Source organism: Vanacampus margaritifer, chromosome 3 (genome assembly GCF_051991255.1).
Source record: "Vanacampus margaritifer isolate UIUO_Vmar chromosome 3, RoL_Vmar_1.0, whole genome shotgun sequence".
NCBI classification, from domain to species: domain Eukaryota; kingdom Metazoa; phylum Chordata; class Actinopteri; order Syngnathiformes; family Syngnathidae; genus Vanacampus; species Vanacampus margaritifer.
This window is the reverse complement of record NC_135434.1, coordinates 28,625,386-28,651,594: the sequence shown is the minus strand read 5'-3', so window position 1 is coordinate 28,651,594 and position 26,209 is coordinate 28,625,386. Positions and strand designations below refer to the sequence as shown.

Below are 26,209 nucleotides of genomic sequence, written 5' to 3'. Positions count from 1 at the left end.
ATCAGTCCCTTGTGGGATCATTGCCGATTGTCACGGTCACCCCCGGAGTTTGTTCTGTCATTTTGGTTTTGAGTTGTACAATAAAATACAACAGTCTAACCCGCACTCCTGCCGTGGTTCTCCTGCCTCCCTGCACTTTGGGTCCTCTACTCCACACGCCGACAGACACCACGCCGCTCCGTGACCACACCGTGACAGAATGATCCCACCATAAACGGACCCAGCGGATCAAGAGGCAGGTACCGTTCCTGTTTTGGCGGTGCGCATGCAGCGCCCGCTTCCAGTTTCCAGCGGCGCGTGGGGAGCGCCCGTGGCCAATTCTGGCGGCGCTCGTGCAGCGCTTGTTGCCGATGTTTCTGGCGGCGCTCGTGTAGCGTCCGTTGCCAGTGTTTCCGGCGGCGCTGATAGCAGCGCCCGTGCCGATGTTTCTGGCGGCGCTCGCGGAGCGCACGTTGCCAGTGTTTCTGGCGGCGCTGATGGCAGCGCCCTTGCCAATGTTTCTGGCGGCGCTCGCGGAGCGCACGTTGCCAGTGTTTCCGGCGGCGCTGGTTGTGCGCCCGTTGACAGTTCTGGCGGCCCCCGTACAGTGCCCGCTTCCAGTTCTGGCAGCGTACGTCCTGCGCTGCAGCCCCTGGCATCATCGCCTGAGCCGCTGCAGCCCCTGGCATCATCGCCTGTGCCGCTGCAGCCCCTGGCATCATCGCCTGTGCCGCTGCAGCCCCTGGCATCATCGCCTGAGCCGCTGCAGCCCCTGGCATCATCGCCCTGTGCCGCTGCAGCCCCTGGCATCATCGCCTATGCTGCTGCAGCCCCTGGCATCATTCGCCTGTGCCGCTGCAGCCCCTGGCATCATTCGCCTGTGCCGCTGTAGCCCCTGGCATCATCGCCTGTGCCGCTGCAGCCCCTGGTATCATCGCCTGTGCCGCTGCAGTCCCTGGACTCTACGCCGGAGCCTTCATCCGGGTCCCACTACAGACGGTGACTTTGTTTAGGACGTCTGGGATCCGTCCCTTAAGGGGGGGTGGGGGGTACTGTCATGTCTGGGTAGAGCTGGCTTTGGTTGAGGGTCCCGATTGGTCCTGAGTGGATGCCTGCCCTTCCGCAGGCTGACCAATCCGGGCCCTCAGCCACTTGTGCCTGGCCCCAGGTGTGACTAATCCCCTAATTAGTGTGGGTGCATTTAATTCCCGGGTGGTGATCAGTCCCTGGTGGGATCATTGCCATTGTCACGGTCACCCCCGGAGTTTGTTCTGTCTTTTTTGAGTTTGAGTTATACAATAAAAGACAACAGTCTAACCCGCACTCCTGCCGTGGTTCTCCTGCCTCCCTGCTTTTTGGGTCCTCTACGCCACACATAGACAGTCACCACGCCGTTCCGTGGACGCACCGTGACAGAATGATCCCACCAGGGACTAATCACCACCCGGGAATTAAATGCACCCACACTAATTAGGGGATTAGTCACACCTGGGGCCAGGCACAAGTGGCTGAGGGCCCGGATTGGTCAGCCTGTGGAAGGGCAGGCATCCACTCAGGACCAATCGGGACCCTCAACCAAAGCCAGCTCTACCCAGACATGACAAATACAGGCTGGAGACGATGAACAGTTCCTTCAAAGCTTTTAATTGCAGAATATTCCGGGCACAAATGAGTTACAGACAATGGCTGTAGCAGATCAGGTGCGAAGTTACATAAGACTTACAACATTCTTATACTAACAGAAGGGCGGTACCACAAAGTTTCCAGTGAACAGTTCAGCAAAGTTAACTGATAAGCCGGACGTGCAGAGATACGGGATATCACTCAAGGACACATCTGGCCACAGAACAGAACTCAACTGAGGAAATGTTATACAGTCATGACTAAATCTGGGCAGAAGACACACTTCAACAGTTGATATTTACAGTATAAATGAGTACACCCCAACAGATTTGTAAGAACACCTTTAGTTTCATTTCAGGATGAAGATTTTCTATGGGATACTATACTTGAAAATATTCCCACAAATGTGGGCTATTGATTGCAAACAATATTTGTTAATGAATACACACACAAAAGTAGTTTATATATATATATATATATATATATATACACACATACATACATATATTTTTTCTTCTTCTTTTCCTTTTGGCTTTTCCCTTCAGGGGTCGCCACAGCGAATCAGTTGCCTCCATCTAACCCTATCCTCTGCATCCTCTGCTCTCGCACCAACTACCTTCATGTCCTCTTTAACTACACCCATAAACCTCCTCTTTGGTCTTCCTTTAGGCCTCCTGCCTGGTATTTGGAAACTCAGTATCCTTCTGCCAATATACTCACTATCTCTCCTCTGGACATGTCCAAACCATCTCAGTCTGGCCTCTCTGACTTTATCTCCAAAGCCTCTAACATGTGCTGTCCCTCTGATGTACTCATTCCTGATTCTATCCATCCTGGTCACTCCCAAAGAGAACCTCAGCATCTTCATCTCTGCCACCTCCAGCTCTGCCTACTGTCTTTTCCTCAGTGGCACTGTCTCCAGACCAAACAACATCGCTGGTCTCACCAAAGTTTTATAAACCTTTCCTTTCATTTTAGCTGAAACTCTTCTATCAAACATCACACCTGACACTTTTCTCCACCCGTTCCAGCCTGCCTGCACACGCTTCTTCACTTATTTTCCACACTCTCCATTGCTCTCGACTGTTGACCCTAAATATTTAAACTCCTCCACCTTCTTGGTCTCTTTTCCCTGTTACCTCACTCTTACACTTGTGTCCCTCCCATTCACACAAAGACACTCTGTCTTGCTACGGCTAACATTATTCCCCTCCTTTCCAGGGCAAACCTCCACACCTCTATCTTCTTCTCTACCTGTTCCCTGCTCTCACTACAGATCACAATGTCATCTGCAAACATCATAGTCCATGGAGATTCCTGTCTAACCTCATCTGTCATCCTGTCCATTTCCATAACAACCAAGAAGGGGCTCAGAACTGATCCCTGATGTAGTCCCAACTCCACTTTGAACTCCTCCGTTACACCGACAGCACACCTCACCTACTGTCTTACAGTCCTCATACATGTCCTGCACCACTTGAACATACATTCAAATGCTACTCCAGACTTCCTCATACTCAAAACCACAATTCCTCTCTGTGCACCCTGTCATAAGCTTTCATCAGCTCTACAAAGACACAATGCCGCTCCTTCTGACCTTCTCTGTACAAGACATCCTCAAAGCAAATACTGCATCTGTGGTATTCTTTTTTTTGGCATGAAACCAAACTGTTGCTCACAAATGTTCACCTCTGCCCTCAGTCTAGCTTCAACTACTCTTTCCAATAGCTTCATTGTGTGGCTCATCAGTTGTATTCCTCTGTAGTTGCCACAACTCTGCACGTCTCCCTTGTTCCTAAAAATGGGCACCAGCACACTTTTCTTCCATTCCTCAGGCATCTTCTCACTATCAAAGATCCTGTTGGACAACCCAGTCAGAAATTCTACTGCTACCTCTCCTAGACACGTCCATACCTCCACATGTATATAATCAGGACCGAGTGCCCTTCCACTCTTCATCCTCTTCAATGCTATTCTCACTTCATCCTTACTAATCTTTACTACTTCCTGGTCCACAACAGTCACATCTTCCACTCTTCTCGCTCCTAAACTTCTAGCTTTGCTCCCTTTCCACCTGGTCTCCTGAACACATAGTATGTCCACCATCTTCCTCTCCATTATGTCAACCAGCTCTCTACCTTTTCCTGTCATCATTCCAACATTCAAAGTCCCTACTCTCAATCTTAGACTCTTGGTGTTCCTCTATTCTTTCTTCATACGAACACACCTTCCTCCTCTCCTTCTTCGACCAACAGTAGTCCAGTTTCCACCGCCACCCTGTAGGTCAACAGCACCGATGGCGGTCATCGTTAACCCGGGCCTCGACCGATCCGGTATGGAAGTCATATATTTGATTCGCATGTTTGATTTGGCCAAAGTTTTACGTCGGATGCCCTTTCTGACACAACCCTCTAGTGGCTACATTACACACACACACACACACACACACACACACACACACACACACACACACACACACACACACACACACACACACACACACACACACACACACATTTATATATATATATATTAGAGGTGTCAAGCAATTAAGATTTTTTTAATCATAATTAATCACATGACTTCAATAATTCAATTCAATTCATGTCTAAATTGACAATAAAAAGTATGAAAAATGTACCCCTAATTTTTCATACATGAAAGTAACATAAAAGTGGGAAGAACTGTTAATAATAACATAAATATAGTTGCATTTTTAGTCATTGATAAAGTAATTTCATAACAATTAATAAAATTGTTTTAAAATTAAAATATGTACTGTACTGGAAAAAAAAAGTTTGCCATTGATTTGTATTGGTAATTTTTCTGTCCCTACATGACTTATTTGCATTTGTAAGACAATGGTGACAGCTCAGTGCATTTTTCTTTTCATTCTTTTAAGAGCTGACTAAATTTTAACATGAAATAACTGCACATTTTTAAAAATTGTAAAATACAACTTGACCCCAGAGACTCCTTTGTACAATGTTGAATGCTTATATTTCAAGTTCAATACGGATGTGCATTGTAATATGATGCAACTTAACTGCAAATGAACCAGAAAAGATCGATGTGTTCTTTTCATAAGAGCTGACACATTTTTAACATGTAACTTCAGAACTTGACGCCAGTCCCCACAAATATATACATTATTATTTAATTTATTAAAGCTAAATTGTGTTATAGTGACTTATATTGCATGACGTTGAATGCTTTTATTTTGTCAAGTTCTCGGATGTGCATTGTGAGTGACGCAGCTTTACTGCAAACGAACCAGAAAACAGAGATGCTGGATAAAATAGGCTTCACATCAAAAGATCAAGTGGCTTATGACAAGACGGGCAAACACTCGGCTCTTGGCTTTCATAGGGGTTTGAGAGTGCCCATGGACAACTCTTTGAGAGCTATAGCAACCTAGCTCAGTGCTAATGCTAACAGGCGCTACCAAGTGCGTTCTGTCAAAGCAGGGAACCGGTGGAAGTGCTACACAGTCCAAATGGCTCTTCCTAACTTTCTGCCCCTTAAACATATATATATATATATATGTATATATATATATATATATATATATATATATATACAGTATATATAAACCAGTTCAGGGTGTACCCCGCCTGCTGCCCGAAGCCAGCCTGGATAGGCTCCAGCGCCCCCCGCGACTCTTGTGAGGACTAAGCGGTTAAGAAAATGGATGGATGGTTATATATATACAGTATATATATATATATATATATATATATATATATATATATAAGTATATATATATATGTATATATATACAGTATGTATGTATGTATTGAATGGCCTGTCTATATGTATCTTTCAAGAGAGAGAGAGAGAGAGAGAGAGAGAGAGAGAGAGAAATAAAAAAGAATGGGGATTTTTAATGTTGCATTTAGAGTAAATCAGCCAGGCAAGCAGACAGCCTCTCCCAAGTGACCTAAATAGGGAGTCACAAGAGAATACTCGTATGAGCTACTCTCCACTAAATGCACTCTCATATTAATATTTTAAAACCACCCATAATGCTGTTGGAAAAGAGGAGAGATCCAGGAAGAGGAGGAGGCATACATCAATTTGCCCAGGGTCCTCGCTGCAGGAACTTGAAATGGAAGGATATTTTACCATGAAACAAAACAGTTTATTGTGCGCCAACCCCCCCCCCCCCCCACCCCCCACCTCTCTCTCTCTCTCTCTCTCTCTCTCTCTCTCTAGATAGCTGTTGATACTTAAGGGAATTCCGTTGTGGAAACATAACAGTGAATAAAAAATAATAATAATTGAGAAAAAACATTTCACACAATATATAAGAACAGTCGGGTCTTTATTTTCAATGTAAATTGTAAATTAATCTCCAAGATCAACATTGCAGCTTTAATTCCCAAGTATTTACATTTTTATGCCAAATGTTTGATATCAAGCAGTTTTCATCAAGTAATTACAGTGTCGCGTGTGTTTAGTTGTCCTGGTGTGCACTACTTATATTTATATTTCAAATATATGTCAAATACATATGTCAATTATGTCAAAACATTTATAGCTTTAGCGCATCTTACAAACATATGATCTGGTCACAGTATCAGGAGGGCAGGGCTTAGCTTTAATTGCCCTGTACTGGCTTTCTTACCATTGTTGTTTCGTACCATGCTGGTATGTTCCCTTCCATTACATTGTGGGTATGTCCGCGATAATACTTTATCATGTTGGTGTATAATATTTGTATTACCTTTGTTGGTATTTAATTATTGCTGCAACATGGTGTATTCTAAAATTGTACAAATTATTATTTAGATAGTATCCCTATGTAATGTTCCATTTTTCTTAACCTGTAATTTACCAGTAGGACTTGCATGGCTGTAATTTAAATATAAGGGAAGCAGAAGTTGAATGAATTCCATGTATATTGATGGAAGATGGGGGTGTGATTCAATAATCTATCTTCTTCCCACTCCTTTTTTTTTTGCGTAGCACATGTTGAGCTTACTTCATTGCCACTGGTGTACATGATGATGTTTTTTTTTTTGGGCCATGATTGTTTTCTGATTGTTTGTTATAATGTGTTGCTGTGTTTGGCTTAACTTGACATATTTCTTTGATCTGCTCAAAAACACAAATAAAATAAAATCAATATTTAAAGGGGAAGTCAAACCAAACATTTTCTTTACGATATGATGCATGCGTTCATTCTCTTTAAAATCAGGATGATTTAGGCACACACAGTGCTTGACAAAGTAGAAGGAGAAATTGAAATCTCCCCTTACAGTGATTTAGTTGGCTGCGTATGTGACGCGGCCAAAAGTGCTGGACTTAACACTTGGCAAAACTAGGCAGTTTCCTAGGGCAATAGTCTGCAACCTGCGGCTCTGGATCCACATGTGGCTCTTTGGTCCCCTTAGATTTTCTGTTATTTATTTGGCCTAAGATGGCTCTTTTGACAGTAAAGGTTGCCGACCCCTGGCCTAGGCCCGGACTGCCGCGGGGCCGGATGGTTGGCCGAGCCGCCGCTGGTCATCCTGCAGCTTTGGCCGGCCGGGCTCCTGCGAGTTGGCTGCACCCTCGCCCTCGCCCTCGTTCGCCGCGGGCGCTCGCTCTCTCCGGTAATGATCCTTCCGCAGGTTCACCTACGGAAACCTTGTCATTGTCACCATTTCCGCATTTTGCTCGCGCTTTTGATTTGTCTTTAATTCCTTCGTTCCTGATGCTTGAATCAAATAAGTAACATGATTCGCTTCTTCTTCCTTCCCTTGCGTTGGTGACGTAAGTGGCTAAATTAAAAGTAGCCCGTGCGTCCGCTACGCTAAAGCCTTAAATAAACGCGTACTCTAGGCATACGCTAAAGCCTTAAATAAACGCATACTCTAGGCAGGAAAAATTAACTTTGTAGTGTTGTAAAATGTATCAACCAAATGTTCGTAATATCTACATTGTAATTTTATCTTTAAACAAAAACATAATAAAATTGTGCAAATATTACACAATTAAATAAACAGCAATATTTGAGTACAATTTACTTAGAATTCTTTTAAAATATTTACTCAATTAATAGACACAGCTCATATAACTAAAAATCCTAAGTAAATTTTACTCCAAATGGAAGCCTGTTTGAATGCGCATGCTCACTGGCCAAGTCACACAACTGCCGACTGCTTCGAACAGAGCACGCATCTTGCCTGAACACAGTCGACCGTCAGACAAGTCGGATGACAGATGTTTGGACCTACTCTTCTGCAGGCAGTAGTCGTTGGTCAGGTAAGTGTAACTAATCATTGACTTGGTTATAAATATCTGCATTTACCCTGCATGACCAACATTTCAATTCCTGGCTGCGCCTAATTACCAAAAGGCGCCAAAACGATCTAGCCAGCCATCTTATTACCTGTATCACCACATGTTTAGCTATCTAACATGTCACCACCCAGTTTACCTGAGGAAATGACGATGAACAAAGACGAAATTCCACTGACAGCTAAACGTTGTGCTGCCAGCCAGCTCGCAGCTGTAGCTAGATAGGCTAAGTAGTTAAATTATCCAGTGTGTGTGTGCTAGCGCTAACGCTAGTCTTGCTTTTTGTTGACTATCTCTAGTTAATCTAGAGATAGATTGTCTGTCAAGACATTAGCGACAACATGAGCAACATTAGCGAGCTGTCAAGCTCGCTAATGTTGTTAACTTGCCAGTGAGGCAGTTAGACTAAGCTGATTTTTGTTATACTAATATTCGGATATCACTGAAGTGTTTGGTGTTTGTTTGAGAGGTATTGTGAAGCCCATAAATGATTTTAACAAACATGGCTATCTGACAGGCGATCTGTTTTCTATTAACAATTAAGCATAATCATCTTTAAGTATACTTGATGTGGTGCAGTAAAACTGTAATGTGTTTTGTTTTAGTAAAAAACTTTTTTTTTTATTCTTATCTCTCTGGCACTGTCTTTCTAACATACATCTGCACTAGGTTTGGGGTCAATTACATTTTTTGATTACAATTACGTTGAAAATGTATGCATGTCAATTACATTTTTAAAGTCAATGATCTGTATGCAAGTACAATTTATTAACAATTATATTGCAATATTGTTTCCAAACATGGAGTTACTATATTTGAAATTGTAGTTAATAATCATTTTTATTATTTCTAATAATTATAATTGACCCCAAGCCCTCCAACCACACGCCCCCCCAGACACACGCGCACACACACACACGCAAAAAATGTTTTAAGTCATTGTTCTAACCTGACACATTTTCTTTTCTTTTTACAGGTTCACCAGTGCAGTGCAGTTAGTCTTTTGATAAGTGCATAGCAGTATTTACATGACATATAAACACCCACCCACACAAAAACTCAAACACACAAAGGCTCAATCGCAGAGAGGCCATTGTTTTAATATAATTTCATTTATTTATTTATTTTCTGATTCAGTCAGTGCAGTGCACTCCTTTTCTTTTCAAGAATTAGTCTTGGTGAGTGTAAAATATGATTTACAGACATTCAAATTATTATTATTATTTTTTTAAACTTGGCCTAAGTCAATATTGCCTGGTTTGAACTGTGCTATGAGATGGTCATGCAAACATTGCAATTTTAGAACTTCAACACGTTTAGAGCTCTTAAAGCATTATAGACTGAAACATTTTCACACCAGTCAATCACGGTCACTACCCTGCTTGTGCTCAGATTTTCCTTGTTCCTTTACGGGTTGGAGTGAACTTCACTCACATCTATCTCGATATCATCCTGAAACTGTTCCCTGAGAGCAAACAGTTTCTTTTTTGTGCCTTGTTTGTAATTTGTGTAGCTTCCACTCAGAGAAGCAATAGCTTGAACACCTCGAGACCCATCTTAAAAAGAAACTGTCCAGTGTGTTTTTAAAGGGTGTGACTATAGCAAGTATACAGTATATACACTTTTGCCTTACATAAAAGTAGGAAGCACACTCCTCACTGCCTGGAAGATTTTAAGGATACTGTATTCCAGGCATTTTTTAATCAGGCAACAGATGCTAGTTTCTTGGGAGATGAAAATGTGTTGGTAGATGAAAGTCAGTGGTCTTCTTATGAAACAATAGTTGGGGACGGTGAGGACTTTTTTTTTTTTTTCCTGGAGAGCTCAGTATTGTTCATTCGGTAATTTTACCGATTTGACATGTCATCATCATTGCTCTCCTTTTTTAAAATATTTTTTGCATGTGGGTGAATATGTGTATGTGCGTGTGTGCATGCGTGCGTGTGTGCGTGCGTGCGTGCGAGTGTGCGTGTATTCATTAGTTCACCTAAAAACTATTAAAAAAAAATCCCATACCGTTCACCTAAACCGAACACTTCCAGCCAGAGTCGTGAGGCCGTCAGGAAACCAGAGGAAGGACCAAAGAAAAGAAAGGAAAGTGAAATCCAGCACCGACCAGACACCACCCACCAGGCCACCAACCAGAGTCCTTCACCAACCCCAGAGACATCTAAATTTCAACAAATTAGGGAGACCTCAACAGACCAAAGGAGAGACTGAGGAAAGGAAGGAAGGACAGACGAAGCAGAGTGAGATCCACAGACACCAGCCTCCACCGATTCAATGACCTGAGGAAGATTGTGTCTGAGTTTTGATAGATGCTGGTGTGGTGGATCTGGCGTGCATGAAAATCTCCACCAAAGAGGGGAGCCGTCGAACCCCGCCAGGACAGAGCAAGCGCAACACCTCAGCGCCCCCCACCCCGACGCGGCCCGCGCCCCCAACCCAACGCAGCAGGACGGGGCAGGAACCCGCCAGGAACCCCACCGGTCCACAGCCCCCCGCCCCCCATCCACCCTCGCCATCCACCCCAACCCAGCCCCAGTCGCTCCCAGGCCCCCAGACACCCTCCCACCCCCAGCACCCAGCATGTCAGTGAGTGTATGTGGTGCATTAAAAAAAAAAAATAGGGGGGTGGGGGGCGGCTTTGACACGGACAGGGGACCGCAGCACTGCTCTATACTGCGGTCTGCCCCAACCGATTCTAGTACTTGTCATTATACTACTTTTCGTGATGGTTCCCATTATAAGGAAAGTGATTTTCTATCTGGAGAAGACTTCAGACTTTTGATTCTACTGTACGATGATAACTTTGAAATATACAATCCATTAGGAACCTCTCGTAAGAAGCACAAGGTAACAGGGGTCTATTGGGTGTTGGCTTTTGAGATCTACATTATCATTAATTTACCTGGCCATTATATGCAAGGCAGACGATGTGAACCAGTTTGGTTATTCTCAAGTGTTACACCCTTTATTAACTGATTTGAAAACACTTGAAGAGCAGGGTCTTTTTGTGCCCTATTTGGAAAAATTTGTAAAGGGCACAGTCTTTTCTGTGATCGCTGACAACCTTGGCGCCCACTCATTGGGGGGGTTTGTTGAAAGTTTTTCAGGATCACGTTTGTAGATTTTGTCTTGGAGAGCGGTCTCGTTTTTAGGAAGTTGAGGTCAGGACAGGTGCATTCCCCATTAGAACCAAACAGCAACACCAGTTGGACGTGGAGGCTGAAGTAGCCAGTGACACTCTTAGCCGTGGCATCAAAAGACAATGTGCCATTACAGAAACGTTGAATCACTTTCATGTGACTACAAGTTACCCACCGGACTTACTGCATGATTTGCTTGAGGGAATTATACCTGTGGAATTAGCGCTGTGTCTAGAACGCTTGATAAAGATGAGGTACTTCTCTCTTGAAAAGCTCAACACCATCATCAAGAAGTTCCCATACAAGGAACAAATTGTCCCACACCTATTGCAACAACCTTTGCCTCCCGGAAAACTATATCGGGAAACGCACACGAAAATTGGTGCCTACTGTGGCTATTTCCGCTTATGGTTGGATCCAAAGTACCGGAAGAGGACCAGGCACGGCAGTTATTGATGACACTCAAAGATGTTGTTGAGTAATGCATGTCACCTACCCACACAGATGAAAGTATTGGTTACCTCGATGGTCTCATTTCAGAGCATAAGCAAAGATTTTGCAGTGTTTTTCCACAAGGGAAGTTGATTCCTGAACACCATTTTCTAGAGCATTACCTACAGCTCATTAAGGCTTTTGGCCCAGTAGTTTTCTTTTGGACAATTTGGTTTGAAGCAAAGCGCCACTTCTTTAAGAAGTTAGTGAGACAGACTGGCTGCTTCAACAGTCTATGGCTGTGAAACACCAATCAATGACTGCATACTATCTCAATAGTTCCAATGTAAAAAAAAAACAACAAAAAACTTGTCTCAGTATCAAAGATAACTAAAGTACCTTTGGAAGTTGTTAATGAGAACATTCAATAGTTTCTGAGACACAAATTTCCTCAAGAGACAACAGTTCATTTGACAACCAGTGTAGACTGTCAAGGAACCAGTTATTCTATTGGCATATGTGGTGGCATATGGCTCCACTGTGGGTTTGCCCGACTTTGCAGAAATAATGCAAATCCTCATTGTACATGACAGAGTGGTGTTTGTTCTCAAACTGCAAAGTACATGGTACTTGGAGTATTTCAGATGTTATTAGTTTGAGTCCACTAGCCCCGTCAAAGTATTGAAGCAGTCACAACTCATGGACACTGTTGGAATGAAGGATTCTTACCATTTGCGTGTTCATGCCGTTGATTAATAAAACATACATGAGATCAGTGAATTCAGGCATTTTCTCTACATTTATTCACGACATCGCTGACAGGAGACGATGGCAGCCACCCGCGCTATCTTGGATTCTCAACTGTCAAGTTCCCATGCCCCACCTGTGGCTAATATCCCTTGTCCTTCAAAACGTTACCTCCCAGAGTCACATGACTACGCCCCCATTTGTCACAATGTCTCAATACATTTGGCCAACCCTACTCCCCCCTCTCTGACCCACGATGAAAAAACACAGTTTTCAGCCTTTCAGAACAAAGGGTCTAATTAACACACATTCACCTCCCCCCATCTCATCTGTCCTGTAGGAGACTCACCCTTTAAACATTTGAATTGTCACATCAAAACTATACTGAGTAAATCAAAGCAATTTTGTCCAATTCTAAATAGTTATAACTAAATCAAAACAGTTATAATTAAATTGAAACAGAATATTCCTTTCAATTCCCCCATTTGGGCTTTTTAAAAAAAACAACACACAAGATAAACATTAAAAACACTTCAGAGACAAAGTCCAGCGTGGATCTTGATCGTCGCAAAATTAAGCAATGTTTGTGTGTGGAGTTTAGAAATAAGAATAGCAGGAGAGAGAGAGAGGGAGTGAGAGAGAGAGAGAGAGAGTAGTTTAGCAGTCATATGGCATTAAAGAACAATTTGATTCATTAAGAAATTTTCAGTGGAAGGGGCATATCATATATAAGGCATAACCCGATGTGACGTGGTTATCAACAAAAAGTGTCACGACGCAATAGCAGATGTGTTTGTGCCGCGAAGTCATCTCGTGATGAAGGTCTTTTATGGAACAGTGCCTCGAACAGCACTTAGCAGCATCCTCCTGGAACAGACAGCAGGGGCATCTGGGTCAGCAGCTTGGTTACCCCCCGGTCGGGGTTCAGGTGATGTGATTGATGAGCCTTGTGGACCACATGTGGATCACATGTGGGTGATGTGCTCCCCCCTTTATGAGCAGCAAACCAGATTGACCTCTCCTTCACCAATCTGTATGCAAAACCATTTTCATTTAGTCACTTATAACATACATATTCTCCATTCTTTACTTTGGAAAGAGCACCTGGTAGTTTTTGTTAGTTGGGAGTTAGTAAATGTTAATTGTTTAAGTTGTAGGACTTGGAATGTGCTCTTGGACCCGGGAAAAGTTCTGTTTGTTGTGACATTCAAGCAGAATCCGTTTAATGACATTTGCACATTCAATGATGCAACAATGAAAATCTTGTAGCCAATTAAAACTTTATGAGTCCAATTGTTTAATATTCCTATTTTTTTTAAATCTATCCTCAGGGATAATATACTAAATCAAATATGTTTTAATCCAAATGCCTTTTCTATATCTTATAAAGTTTTGTTTTTGAAATGGGTTCCTTTGTCTGATCCAATATTGCTAGGAAACCCTTACGATGGTAGATAATGATTAATCAAATATTTTACCATGATATTTACTGTTGTAGATTTAGCATGAATGTGCTTTTAGTCGTAACCAGCAAATTTCTGTATTTTTTTTTTCATATCAGTGTAAATTATTTAAAAACAACAACATCTTAACCCAGAGCGGTCACGTCCGGCCGGGCCATGAACACTCCGGGAAGAGATTTATATATATATACTTATACCTTTAATAAACACTGCAGTCCTGCAGTTCATTTTTAACAACTTGTCTTATGAAATAATGTCACCCAGGTGTGTCTCAATGTTCCTTCCACACCTAAATGGCATATTCCATGGGCTCTAGAAATTAGACTTTTCAATTGTTTCTGAAATGGAATATATTTACCTTATTTTCGCCATGAGTGTCGTCTTTGCCAAAACTTACTTTCCTCCAAGTCATAATCCGATCACCTCAATTCTCCTCCTGTGAATTCATTCATTCTCACAGACTGTAGAATTATCATATTCAGACTAACTTATAGTTCTATATTTATTTAATTCAACATGAACTGTTTGTGTGCATACCTTCCTTTGTGACGATACACACAGACAGACCAGTAATTCCCCCATCTGATAAAGATCAACTCAGATCATTTTCAGACATGTATGTGAAAACTGTAGCAGCGAACAGATTGCTGCTTCAAAGAGGGGGGAAAACAGACACCTTGTGTCCTGTAGATAAGAAAAACCAAATTGGGGCAATTTGGCCAACACCAAAACTACAGGGGCAGATCCGGCTGAGCTAGCAACAACAAGTCATAAAAAACAAAAGCCTTTGAGGCAAGCGTTTGTGATGCAAATTTGAATCCTATCCAGGGAACACAAAGTGAGGAAAAAACAAACAAACTGTAAATTAAGATAAAAGATCAGAGGGAGAACAAGACAAAATTCCTACTTTAACTCTGACTTTCAGACGTTTTCAGAAACGGGATGTCTCCAGTGCCAGCCGATTTAAGCATTTTGACTGATCTTTCAAGGTCCACAGAAAATATTGTGTTTGGACTATGGAAACACACATACTACCAAATGAAAGATTGAACTCTCATCTTTCATCAGAAGAAAAAGTTTGTTTCTACCTTATTCCGTTCTTCAGTAATCAACAATAGAAAATGGTTAGTTTCACCGAAATGCTCTGTTTTGAAACAAAAAACGGAGAAAAAGAGCTTTTTGTGAAACAATATTATTTCATGCACTCTAGTGAATTGTACACTTATTTTTGTCCATGAATGATGCCACAAACACCTAAACAGTGCTTTACTTCTGTAAAACGCTTTCACCAACAATGAAAAAGTGTTTTTAGTTTGCAAAATACGTTTATTTCCATTCAACAGTGTAACAATTTGACAAAACAATTTCGCAAACTATTTACAAATGTATGCAACTGTGGTACTACTTACAATTATGTGGATGTTTCAAATACAGTTTTTCTTTTTGTAACGCTCTCCTGCGTGCAAGGAGAGGGAGCAGGATTCGCACAACAGATTACTTTCACTTTCATTGTCCGTTTCGCGTGCAGATGTTACACTTTCTTGACGGCCTTTTTTTCCGGGGAATAAATAGCAAGTAGCAGAATGTACCCACTCCTCCGATGAATATGCATTGGACTCGGGGCACTCTTCGTCGTCCAATTGAACGTCCGCCTGAGCGTGCTCGCTTGTGCTCCGCATTTTCCGGTGTCTGCATCGCTAGTCCGTGAACCTTTATGACGTCGTCATAGCCGCCGCGTCAATGCTTCCAACTTCGCCGTCAACCTCGGAGTCACCATCATCATCATCGATGATGATCATCGTCGTCATCAATGTGCTCTTTAGCAATGAAAATTCCCAACTGTGAGCTGCTTGCAACATTGTCCGCTTCCTCCTCCATCTACTGTAGCTCCGCCTAACGTATTCTACTGCCGCGTCAATGCTTCCAACCACGGAGTCACCATCATCATCATCATCGATGATGATCATCGTCGTCATCAATGTGCTCTTTATCGTTGGTCGATGCTTTTCGTCTTTAAAAAAAACGGCTCTAGCGTGAGCTGCTTGCAACCGCCATTATGGCTTCTTCAGCCATTGTCCCCACAACACTCTAGCCCCGCCTCACGTCTTCTGCTGACGCCCACCCGATCTTGTCAAAAGAGAGTCATCGCTGCCCTCTAGGGGCCAAAAATAGTCATTAGGCTCACTAGACCTGCTTGAAACTTTCAGGACAGCTCCGCAAGCCTTCCCTGCACCCGTTAAAAAAAAAAAAAAAAAAAAAATGGGTGGACGTCTTTTAACGTTTTTGGCGCTCCTCCGTAGGTTTTTGCAGAACGTCATTTAACGTCTTTGGCAGTAAAAGAGTTAAACAAACCAAAAAGTAATCTTAAAATGCTAATTAACCCCACCTCTTCTACAGAGTAGTGAGGCTTGTAAAACACAGCAGGGAACTTTGCAGAGTGCATCCCCCGTGGGATCAAAGATCACAGTGCTGTGAGCTTAATCAAAGATTTAAAATTTAACCAGCAAAAAAGTGTTCCACATCAATGAGTCCCAATCCAGAAGCTAAAATTATAAAAGAAAAATGGGCAAAAAATTAGAAGACCAAATCCAACAAGCATCAAATAACGGAAAATAGAGTAATTAAGATTGAAATAAATTTTATCCTACCCTTATTCACTTAAGCTGTTTTCAATTTCCGAAACTGAGTTGCTATAGATCACATCTCCCGTTCTGACATAGTACAGCGTGCAAATGTACACAAACAGACCAAAATACGACCCAAGGAGCTAATCTCAGATGATTCCAGAACTTTGAGTCTACAACTGGAGTCCATATCCCTTCCTGTCCAGCAGATGGCAGCAGCTGCGCAGGGCAAAGTTCAAAGCGGGCCTGGGCTTTCACTGGAGACCCCTGAGAGGTCATCGAGACGGCTGTGATGAGAGTTCGAGATGTCTGCTCAAAAAGTTGATGGACATTATGCTCAAACAATGCATAAGAGTCATTGAACAGTCACAGGGCGAGCGGATATACAGTGTACCATCCTTGTCACTGTCTGTGTGGCCACTTCCCCCCCCGAAAGTGGCCTTCGTGCAGCTTGCCGTTCACTCTTTATGCCAAGCAGATGCAGGAGACAACTGTCCATATTCGTGGCCCAACAGCCAGGTTAATCTAGCACGTTTGTTGAGTCACCCAAGAGAAACACCTCTAGCCAAAGATTGAACCTGCCTGAAACATTATACACTCACAACAGACAGAGGGAGATGAGATCATAGCAAGAGCAATTAATTTTTTTGAATTTATTTATTTTTATTCATTCTGTAGTTTTATTTTTTTAATTTATTCACTACACTATAGCAAGTAGTATTACTATATTTACGCATATGTCTACCATAGACATCTTCTTTACATGTTACCTCAAATTATGCTTAAAATGTCACCTCCCAGTCAGCGCCCACATGGGGAGTCCTCTCAAGTGTCAGGACCGCCACACAAAATCGCCGACTTCAAATTCTGGAAAGGGAACTCAGAGACAGAACAAAGGTTAAATCATTTTCACACCTATGAATAAGTTATGAGAGATGCAGGGAAAAAACAAAAAATTAAAATTCTTTATAAAAAACAAACAAACAATTATTACTCATTCAACTATAAAAAGCAGACCTGATTAATAAAATAATACCGATAGTGGCCTGTAGTTATCATCTAAACCTCTATATCCTTCCGCTTAACAGGAACAATTTGATCTAACAGATTAGCATCAGAAGACCACCTGCTATTCACACACACATACCTCCTTGGCTGCTTATGCAGTGGAGGGGCAATTGCCCCTCTGTGAGTCATCACCTTATCGTGGTGGAGGGGTTTGCGTGTCCCCATGAGCCTGGGAGCTATGTTGTCCGGGGCTTCATGCCCCTGGTAGGGCCACCCATGGCAAACAGGTCCTAGGTGAGGGACCAGACAAAGCATGGCTCAAACGACCCCAATGATGAACACGAACTTTGGATCCTCGTTTCCCTTGCCCGGACGTGGGTCACCGGGGCCCCCCTCTGGAGCTAGGCCTGGAGGTGGGGCTCGAAGGCGAGCGCCTGGTGGCCGGGCCTATACCCATGGGGCCCGGCCGGGCACAGCCCGAAAAGGCAAGGTGGGTCCCCCTTCCCATGGGCTCACCACCGGTGGAAGGGGCCAAAGGGGTCGGGTGCGCAGTGAGTTGGGTGGCAGCCAAAGGCGGGGGCCTTGGCGGTCCGACCCCCGGCTACTGAAGCTAGCTCTGGGGACATGGAATGTCACCTCTCTGACAGGGAGGGAGCTCGAGCTGGTGTGCGAGGCTGAGAAGTTCCAACTAGATATAGTCGGACTCGCCTCCACACACGGCTTGGGTTCTGGTACCAATTCTCTCGAGAGGGGCTGGACCCTCTTCCACTCTGGAGTTGCCCACGGTGAGAGGCGCAGGGCAGGTGTGGGCATACTCATTGCCCCCCAGCTAGCCGCCTGTACGTTGGGGTTTACCCTGGTGAATGAGAGGGTAGCCTCCCTCCGCCTTCGGGTGGAAGGACGGGTCATGACTGTTGTTTGTGCTTATGCACCGAACAGCAGCTCAGAGTACCCACCCTTCCTGGAGTCCTTGGAGAGTGTGCTGGAGAGCGCACCCCCTGGGGACTCCCTCGTTCTGCTGGGGGACTTCAACGCTCACGTGGGTAATGACAGTGAGACCTGGAGGGGCGTGATTGGGAGGAATGGCCCCCCCGATCGAAACCCGAGCGGTGTTTTGTTGTTGGACTTCTGTGCTCGCCACGGACTGACCATAACGAACACCATGTTCAAGCACAAGAGTGTCCATACTGTATGTGCACTTGGCACCAGGACACCCTAGGCCGCAGGTCGATGATCGACTTTGTAGTCGTGTCATCGGATTTGCGTCCGTATGTGCTGGACACTCGGGTTAAGAGAGGGGCGGAGCTGTCAACTGATCACCACCTGGTGGTGTGTTGGCTCCGATGGCGGGGTAAGATGCCGGTCTGACCAGGCAGGCCCAAACGTATTGTGAGGGTCTGCTGGGAACGTCTGACCGAATCCCCTGTCAGAAAGAGTTTCAACGCCCATCTCCGGCAGAGCTTCTCCATTGTCCCGGGGGAGGCGGGGGACATTGATTCCGAGTGGACCATGTTCCGTGCTTCCATTGTTGAGGCGGCCGATTGGAGCTGTGGCTGTAAGGTGGTTGGTGCCTGTCGTGGCGGCAATCCTCAAACCCGCTGGTGGACACCAGCGGTAAGGGTTGCCGTCAAGCTGAAGAAGGAGTCCTATTGGGCCTGTGGGACTCCGGAGGCTGCTGACAGGTACCGGCTGGCCAAGCGGAGTGCGGCTTCGGCGGTCGCTGAGGCAAAAACTCGGACATGGGAGGAGTTCGGTGAGGCCATGGAAAACGACTTCCGGACGACTTCGAGGAAATTTTGGTCCACCATCCGGCGTCTCAGGAGAGGAAAGCAGTGCGCCGTTAACACTGTGTATAGTGGAGATGGGGTGCTGTTGACCTCGACTCGGGACGTCGTGAATCGGTGGGGAGAGTACTTCGAAGACCTCCTCAATTCCACCGACACGCCTTCCTTTGAGGAAGCAGAGTCTGGGGACTCTGAGGTCGGCTCCCCTATCTCTGGGGTCGAAGTCGCTGAGGTGATTGGAAAGCTTCTCGGTGGCAGGGCCTCGGGGGTGGATGAGATCCGCCCGGAGTTCCTAAAGGCTCTGGATGTTGTGGGGCTGTCGTGGTTGACACGTCTCTGCAGCATCGCGTGGACATCGGGGACAGTGCCTCTGGATTGGCAGACAGGGGCGGTGGTTGCCCTTTTTAAGAAGGGGGACCAGAGGGTGTGTTCCAACTTTAGAGGGATTACACTCCTCAGCCTCCCAGGTAAGGTCTATTCAGGGGTGCTGGAGAGGAGGGTCGAAACTCGGATTCAGGAGGAGCAGTGTGGTTTTCGTCCCGGCCGTGGAACAGTGGACCAGCTCTACACCCTCAGCAGGGTCCTCGAGCGTTCGTGGGAGTTTGCCCAACCAGTCCACATGTGCTTTGTGGACTTGGAGAAGGCGTTTGACCGTGTCCCTCGGGGAATCCTGTGGGGGGTGCTTCGGGAGTATGGGGTACAGAGCCCCCTGATATTCGGTCCCTGTACGACCGATGTCAGAGTTTGGTCCGCATTGCCGGCAGTAAGTCGAATTTGTTTCCTGTGAGGGTTGGACTCAGCCAAGGTTGCCCTTTGTCACGATTCTGTTCATAACTTTTATGGACAGAATTTCTAGGCGCAGCCGAGGTGTTGAGGGGGTCCGGTTTGGTGGCCTCAGCATTGCATCTCTGCTTTTTGCAGATGATGTGGTGCTGTTGGCTTCTTCAAGCCGTGATCTCCAGCTCTCACTGGAGCGGTTCGCAGCCGAGTGTGAAGCGGTTGGGATGAGGATCAGCACCTCCAAATCCGAGACCATGGTCCTCAGTCGGAAAAGGGTGGAGTGCCCTCTCTGGGTCGGGGATGAGATCCTGCCCCAAGTGGAGGAGTTCAAGTATCTTGGGGTCTTGTTCACGAGTGAGGGTAGGTTAGAGCGGGAGATCGACAGGCGGATCGGTGCAGCGTCTGCAGTGATGCGGACGCTGTATCGGTCCGTTGTAGTGAAGAAGGAGCTGAGACGAAAGGCAAAGCTCTCGATTTACCGGTCGATCTACGTTCCTGCCCTCACCTATGGTCACGAGCTGTGAGTCGTGACCGAAAGAACAAGATCCCGGATACAAGCGGCCGAAATGAGTTTCCTCCGCAGGGTAGCCGGGCTCTCCCTTAGAGATAGGGTGAGAAGCTCGGTCATCCGGGAGGGACTCAGCGTGGAGCCGCTACTCCTCCACGTTGAGAGGAACCAGTTGAGGTGGCTCGGGCATCTGGTTCGGATGCCCCCTGGACGCCTCTCTGGACGCCTCCCTGGGGAGGTGTTCCGGGCATGTCCTACCGGCGGGAGGCCCCGGGGACGACCCAGGACACGCTGGAGAGACTACGTCTCTCGGCTGGCCTGGGAACGCCTTGGGATCCCGTCGGAGGAGCTGGCTGAAGTGGCTGGGGAGAGGGAAGTCTGGGCTTCCCTGCTAAAGCTGCTGCCCCCGCGACCCGACCCCGGATAAGCGGAAGAAGACGGACGGACGGACGGACGGACGGACGGACTGACGGGGCAATCGAATGGTGTCTTTGCAATGGACTATATGCCACAGAGAAGGCGGGACTTCCGACTTTTCACCAATCAGCTTTGTTTCCGTTTCCGGTTTGCGACGTGTGGGCTGCATCCTAATACTTGCACTTCCGCCTTTGTGCCCCTTGGTTGCATGTTCCCGCCGACGGGTGCGAGGCTGCGAGTGTGTAGTGTGGCTGTCCGAAGCGTTTCAGATAGCTGAGACGCTCCCATTCATGACCGGGAGCGCGCGTTTGGGGGGCGCAGGGTGGGTGTGTGAGTGTTGGAACGCGGCCAGCAGTGGCCGGAAACGGCGCTGATGTGTAAATCCCGGAAGTCGGAAGTTCGTGGCATCTACCCCATGGTGCCGGCTTGAACAAGCGAGCTTTGCACTTGCAGACACGTTCGCTCATGCGTGCACAATCCATTCATATACGGTGGCATACTCGCTAAACGCTAGCTCCCAGTTTGGTGAAAGTGTGTTCGCTGTCTCTTATCCAGCGCACAAGCAGGAACTTCAATTTGAACGCCCAGCTTATGCCAATGTTCAGCAGTTGGAGACTTGGAGTTCCTTCGTTAATCCTCCCGGAATGATGACAAAATCCGAGTTTGTTTTCTTGCTTCCTCCAATGATGTTGAATTCTCTTGTTCAACCGTGTAACTGATAGTTTGCAGTTTAAATTGTGCCTCTAAGCATTTGTCTTCGCTAATGCCATTTTCCTTGGCCAAACCGATGTTGTTTTACACATTGCAAATATGCATATAATTGCATATAGCGCCCACCGCACGTTGCCGAAACGTGGGGTCCAAACTTGGTGGACAAATTGAACTGCAGGAGACAGTAGGTCAGTACCGGTATCAAGGTATTTTATGCAGGTATAGTATCAAAGTAAAAATTTTGGTAAATTGACATACAGAATGTCCTGATCATATTCTTCAATGATGTAAATAATGTCTCACAACTTTTTTAATAATGTAAATCCTTTTTCATTTCAGATCAAGGAGGAGTTCAGGAGAATTACTACAATTCCCCTGGACCAGAGATTCCTGTCTAGATTGGACCTGTACACACCAAAGCTCATTGCCATGATGAAGACCAAGGGAGGTACCATGGGGACCAAGCTGAGGCCTCTCCTGAGCAAACTGAGTCAGGTGTGCTCGGTTAAAAAATTTCAAGGAGACAACACTGTTACTCTCAACTCAGTCCACAGTCCACACTCCATATGTACAGTATGCATTCATAGCAAATACTGTTGCACATTATCTTATCTTTGAATGTTCATAGCATATCACCTTATAGAACCAAACATCATTCAACAAACCATTTTTTTTCAGTCTTAACTTAATGTATTAACACAACTTGTACTCCAGTGGTATGAATGGTGATGTCATGTAATATAGGTCAATGGGGCCCAGATTAAAGTCTCCAAAAGATATAAGGAAACCACCCGGTACCACCATACTGCTCGGTACATACTTTTCGCTTTGTAAAAATAACATTGGAACCATGTTTTTAGCCTAATTTGAGCCTGTTTTTGTAGGCAAGATTTTAAAGTTGAGGCAATCCACTAAGGTTAAAAAACTTCTAATCATAGTAATTAATTTTTATGTTGGGACTTCAAGACATTTAGATCACAATCGACAAGCAATATGGTGATATCTGGTGGTTTCATTATGTCTTTTAGATGCTTAAATTTTTGGCCACATTGACTAATATTATATGACATAATCACTGCTACCATTAAGGTAGGAGCTACGTAATATGGTGAGATCAGATGGAAAGACACTGTGACTGTTTGAATGTCTTTAGCATAGATACTGTAGATAGAACCAAACATCATTCAAAGTGAAATATCCCTTTAACTTAAATAGCCTGTATGTTCCCTTTTTCCACTTATAGCTCTGCAAATCGTGGCACATACTAGGGGTGTGTTTATAAAATGTAATAATCTATATCAAATCATTTTTTTCTTTTCAAGTCTATCGATTCATAAAACCATGAAATAAGTATTTTAATATAGTATCTCTTTACCAAAAACTCATACGAAAATAGAATTTTACAAGCCATTTTTTAAATCTTAATGTTTTTTTTAATAAGTATTTTCTTAAATTTATAAAAGACCTGACATACTGCACTTTAAAACAATTCAGATTTTTTTCTTTTACATTTATATTTACAATTGTTGAATTAGATTATACAAATAATTTCATTTTTACCGATGTCAATTTTTGTGTAACACTTAGGTGATTATAACATGTTACTTTCATGAATTAACAACCTAAATCATTTAACCAGACAGTTACCGCGTTCGCAAAATTTAATTTGGAATTCAATGTTTGTGGAGTTTTTATCATGTTATTGATATTTAAAAAGAATTGATGATCCATAATTAATCAATATCATATTAAGTGGATTAAATTTTTCAAAATCTAAATTGAATCAAACTGAACTCTTGTGAATCAAAATCGAATCGATTGAGAATATTGGAATCAATACCCAGCCCTAGCACATACTGTAATTTTTTTGTATTGAGACAATATTAATCTGTTCACAGAACCTAAGCACTTGTCAAAACGGGGGGCTTTAGGACCCAGATGCGGGAAGGCAGAGCAAGGAGGCAGGGGTGTAGTCCAAAAAAAAGGGATTTAATTTCTATTAACAAAAAGGTTTCCAAAGTTCAAAAACATAAAACAAAGCAAAAACTTGAACAAAAAGAGGGAACAAAAAACAGACAGCAACAAAACATGAACTTGAACTTGAACTAGAACTAGAACTTGGGAGGGAACAGAAAACAGGCAGCATGACATGAGGACAAACATACATACCACAATGCACCAACACAGACAGAGGAGAGACAGCAGACTAAATACACCAACACTAATGACGCAACAAGACACACCTGGACCAGACACAAGTGGCTGAGGGCACTGATTGGACAACACAAGGAAGGGCAGGGTCACAATTAACAAGACAAGGAAAACACAAGGAAAGCAGAAACTGAACATGACAGAACCAAAACATGACAGCACTGATGTAAGACGTGAAACAGTTATCCGCGCTCTCATACTGTACCTTAGAGAGAAGGAAGAGGACCTTTTTGAAGATTGCTGGGTAAAGCATGATTTTACTGCACACAAGCTCATTTGACATTAGTCCAAATGATTGAAACTGTTCTATTTGTTTTTCTTGTTGATTGCATGTAGCAGGAGAACCGCAGTGATGCAGCTGAGCATACCCTCAAGGTCCTGGTGGTCCATGGGGCTGAGGGAGACAATCCAGTTGATGTGTCCATCCTACTAGAAGGACAGGATATACAGTACTAACAGCATGTGGCGACACCGCTAAAGCCTGTATGCTGCCAAAGGGGCTGATCTACACCCTTAACCTGGCCTACCCCACTGCACTGCGCTAACCTTTTGAGGCGTTTCAAAAAATGTTCCTCAAACTTGATGCAGTCAAGCACTCCCCCAAAATGCAAACTTTGAAGGTGAAGTTGCTGTTGTGAAGCAACACGACACACACACACACAGTGACTCATTGCCTTGTGTTCATTTAGTTTTTCCCTTTTCAACACCTGTTTGTCTTGGTCTTGCATAGACATGCGTTATAATACTTTAAAACCTATAGTACACAGGTTCAGCATCCAGAGCCACTGTTCAATTTCACACTGATGGCACACAAACATCCCACACAATGCACACACTTGCACACACACTTGCATATTGGTAGTACACAAATATTCGTGTATAATTAAGTAAAGTCAAATAGAGAAAGTTAATACAATTACTTATTTGTTTCATATTGGTAATCATTTCATGGTTTTAAGATTTACTTAATTGGCAATGGCTATAGCCTAATTACAATGACTAAATCTTAATACATTACAAGTAAGTTTTCTAATTACGTTTAGTAAGAGTTACTTAATATAGTACTACATGTAATTATTAGTTGCATGTAAATGTTACTTAATTATTTTGACTGCGACATACTTAATAATGAAGCAGTAAAATGTACTTAATCAAAGTGAGTGCAAATACTTGCGAGAATTTTTAAAAAGTAAATCTTACAAGTTGACTTTTACAGTGTAGAGCACACAGACAGAGCAACGAAACAAGTAACATGAAAAACAATGACCAACAGAGGGAGACAGGAAGCCTTGCAAAAAAAGCAAAGATTTTAATTGTGTAATAGGGATGGTAGAATGGACACTCAAATGCCAAGATTGCTTGCAGGTGCTCATGCAGAACAATCACATAAATTTCTCTCTTTATAAGTTGATTGCTGCAAAGTCCAGGGGTGGCCTTAGTTTTCCAATAATGTTTTTAAATCATGTAATCGTGTTTTTCCTCATCAGTTATATCTCCATCTGCTACTCAAAAGTTTGTCTGCATCATGTTGTCAGAGCCATAAACGATTACACAAAAGCAAAGCCCATCAGGAAAAAAGGGAAGAAGCAAATTACAGTAATTCTATTTGCACAACAATAATTGAAGACTCACTGTGTATTGTAAATAATATTGTGTGCTTGTTTATTGTATATGTAAAAAAATAACAGAAAATATTGTAATCGAAAGTAAAAAACACCACGATTTAAAAGAAGAGTAAGCATGGTGTTCATGTTCTGAAGGAAATAGGAAGAAGTAATTAAGTTATCTAGCCCTTTCATGCACAAATTATGATAATCGGCATCAGGATTTTTTTTGTGCTTTTATTACTCTTGGCATCAAGAAAAATACTGTCATTTTTTTTTTTTAAATATAAATTTTCCAAGTAGTTGGTGACACCTCCACTAGGGTGGATATCGTGCATTTGGACAACCAATGAAATATGAATGTAAATAAACAAAATTAAAATCCTAAACACTATAAAACATGTTTTTGTTTTATATTTAACATTGTGGTCACATATATTTAACATATTACAAACCTGTTTTTTGAGACGGTAGGATGCTGGTGTTGGCGTAACATCACAGAAACACTGAACAGCAGCTGTGGCCTAATCAAGACAATATTCATATTGCATATAGACCAAGAGTAACGGTAATTCAGTCTACGTGATATTAAATGAAAGACCCTTTTTTTCTCACCATTACAATGAAAGCTGAAAAATTCTTGCATGCTAAGGTAAGACTGTAACTGTCTGCAGTGTCCCAGAATCCACTGCCTTTGTTTATACTTTTACCTGATTTCATGAGAACTTCATTAGCATATCATTGACTGTGACCGAAATTGTTTAATGAGTCATTAATAATAAACACAGTAATTAGCATCAGTGGTATAATTATGTGTAGTGGGTGAAGCATTTTGTTTGGAATAATTGTCACAATGCAGTCTTTCCCACAAACAAACGAACACT

General features: G+C 43.6%; 1 protein-coding gene across 2 annotated transcripts in view; it reads left to right on the top strand.

The window, feature by feature from the left end:
• The window catches only part of LOC144048478 (uncharacterized), a 105,910-nt gene extending 80,430 nt beyond the window's left edge, over window positions 1-25,480 (top strand). Inside the window, exons 1-3 of one of the 2 annotated variants that reach the window (XM_077560494.1) lie at window positions 7,776-7,851; window positions 21,850-22,005; window positions 24,058-25,480. In XM_077560494.1, coding sequence (XP_077416620.1) covers window positions 7,810-7,851; window positions 21,850-22,005; window positions 24,058-24,177 — 318 coding nt within the window. In that variant the 5' untranslated portion in view covers window positions 7,776-7,809 and the 3' untranslated portion in view covers window positions 24,178-25,480. Of the gene's footprint in view, window positions 1-7,775; window positions 7,852-21,849; window positions 22,006-24,057 lie in introns of those variants that run through there. The other variant, XM_077560493.1, reaches the window with a different exon arrangement.
• Window positions 25,481-26,209: the final 729 nt, after the last annotated feature.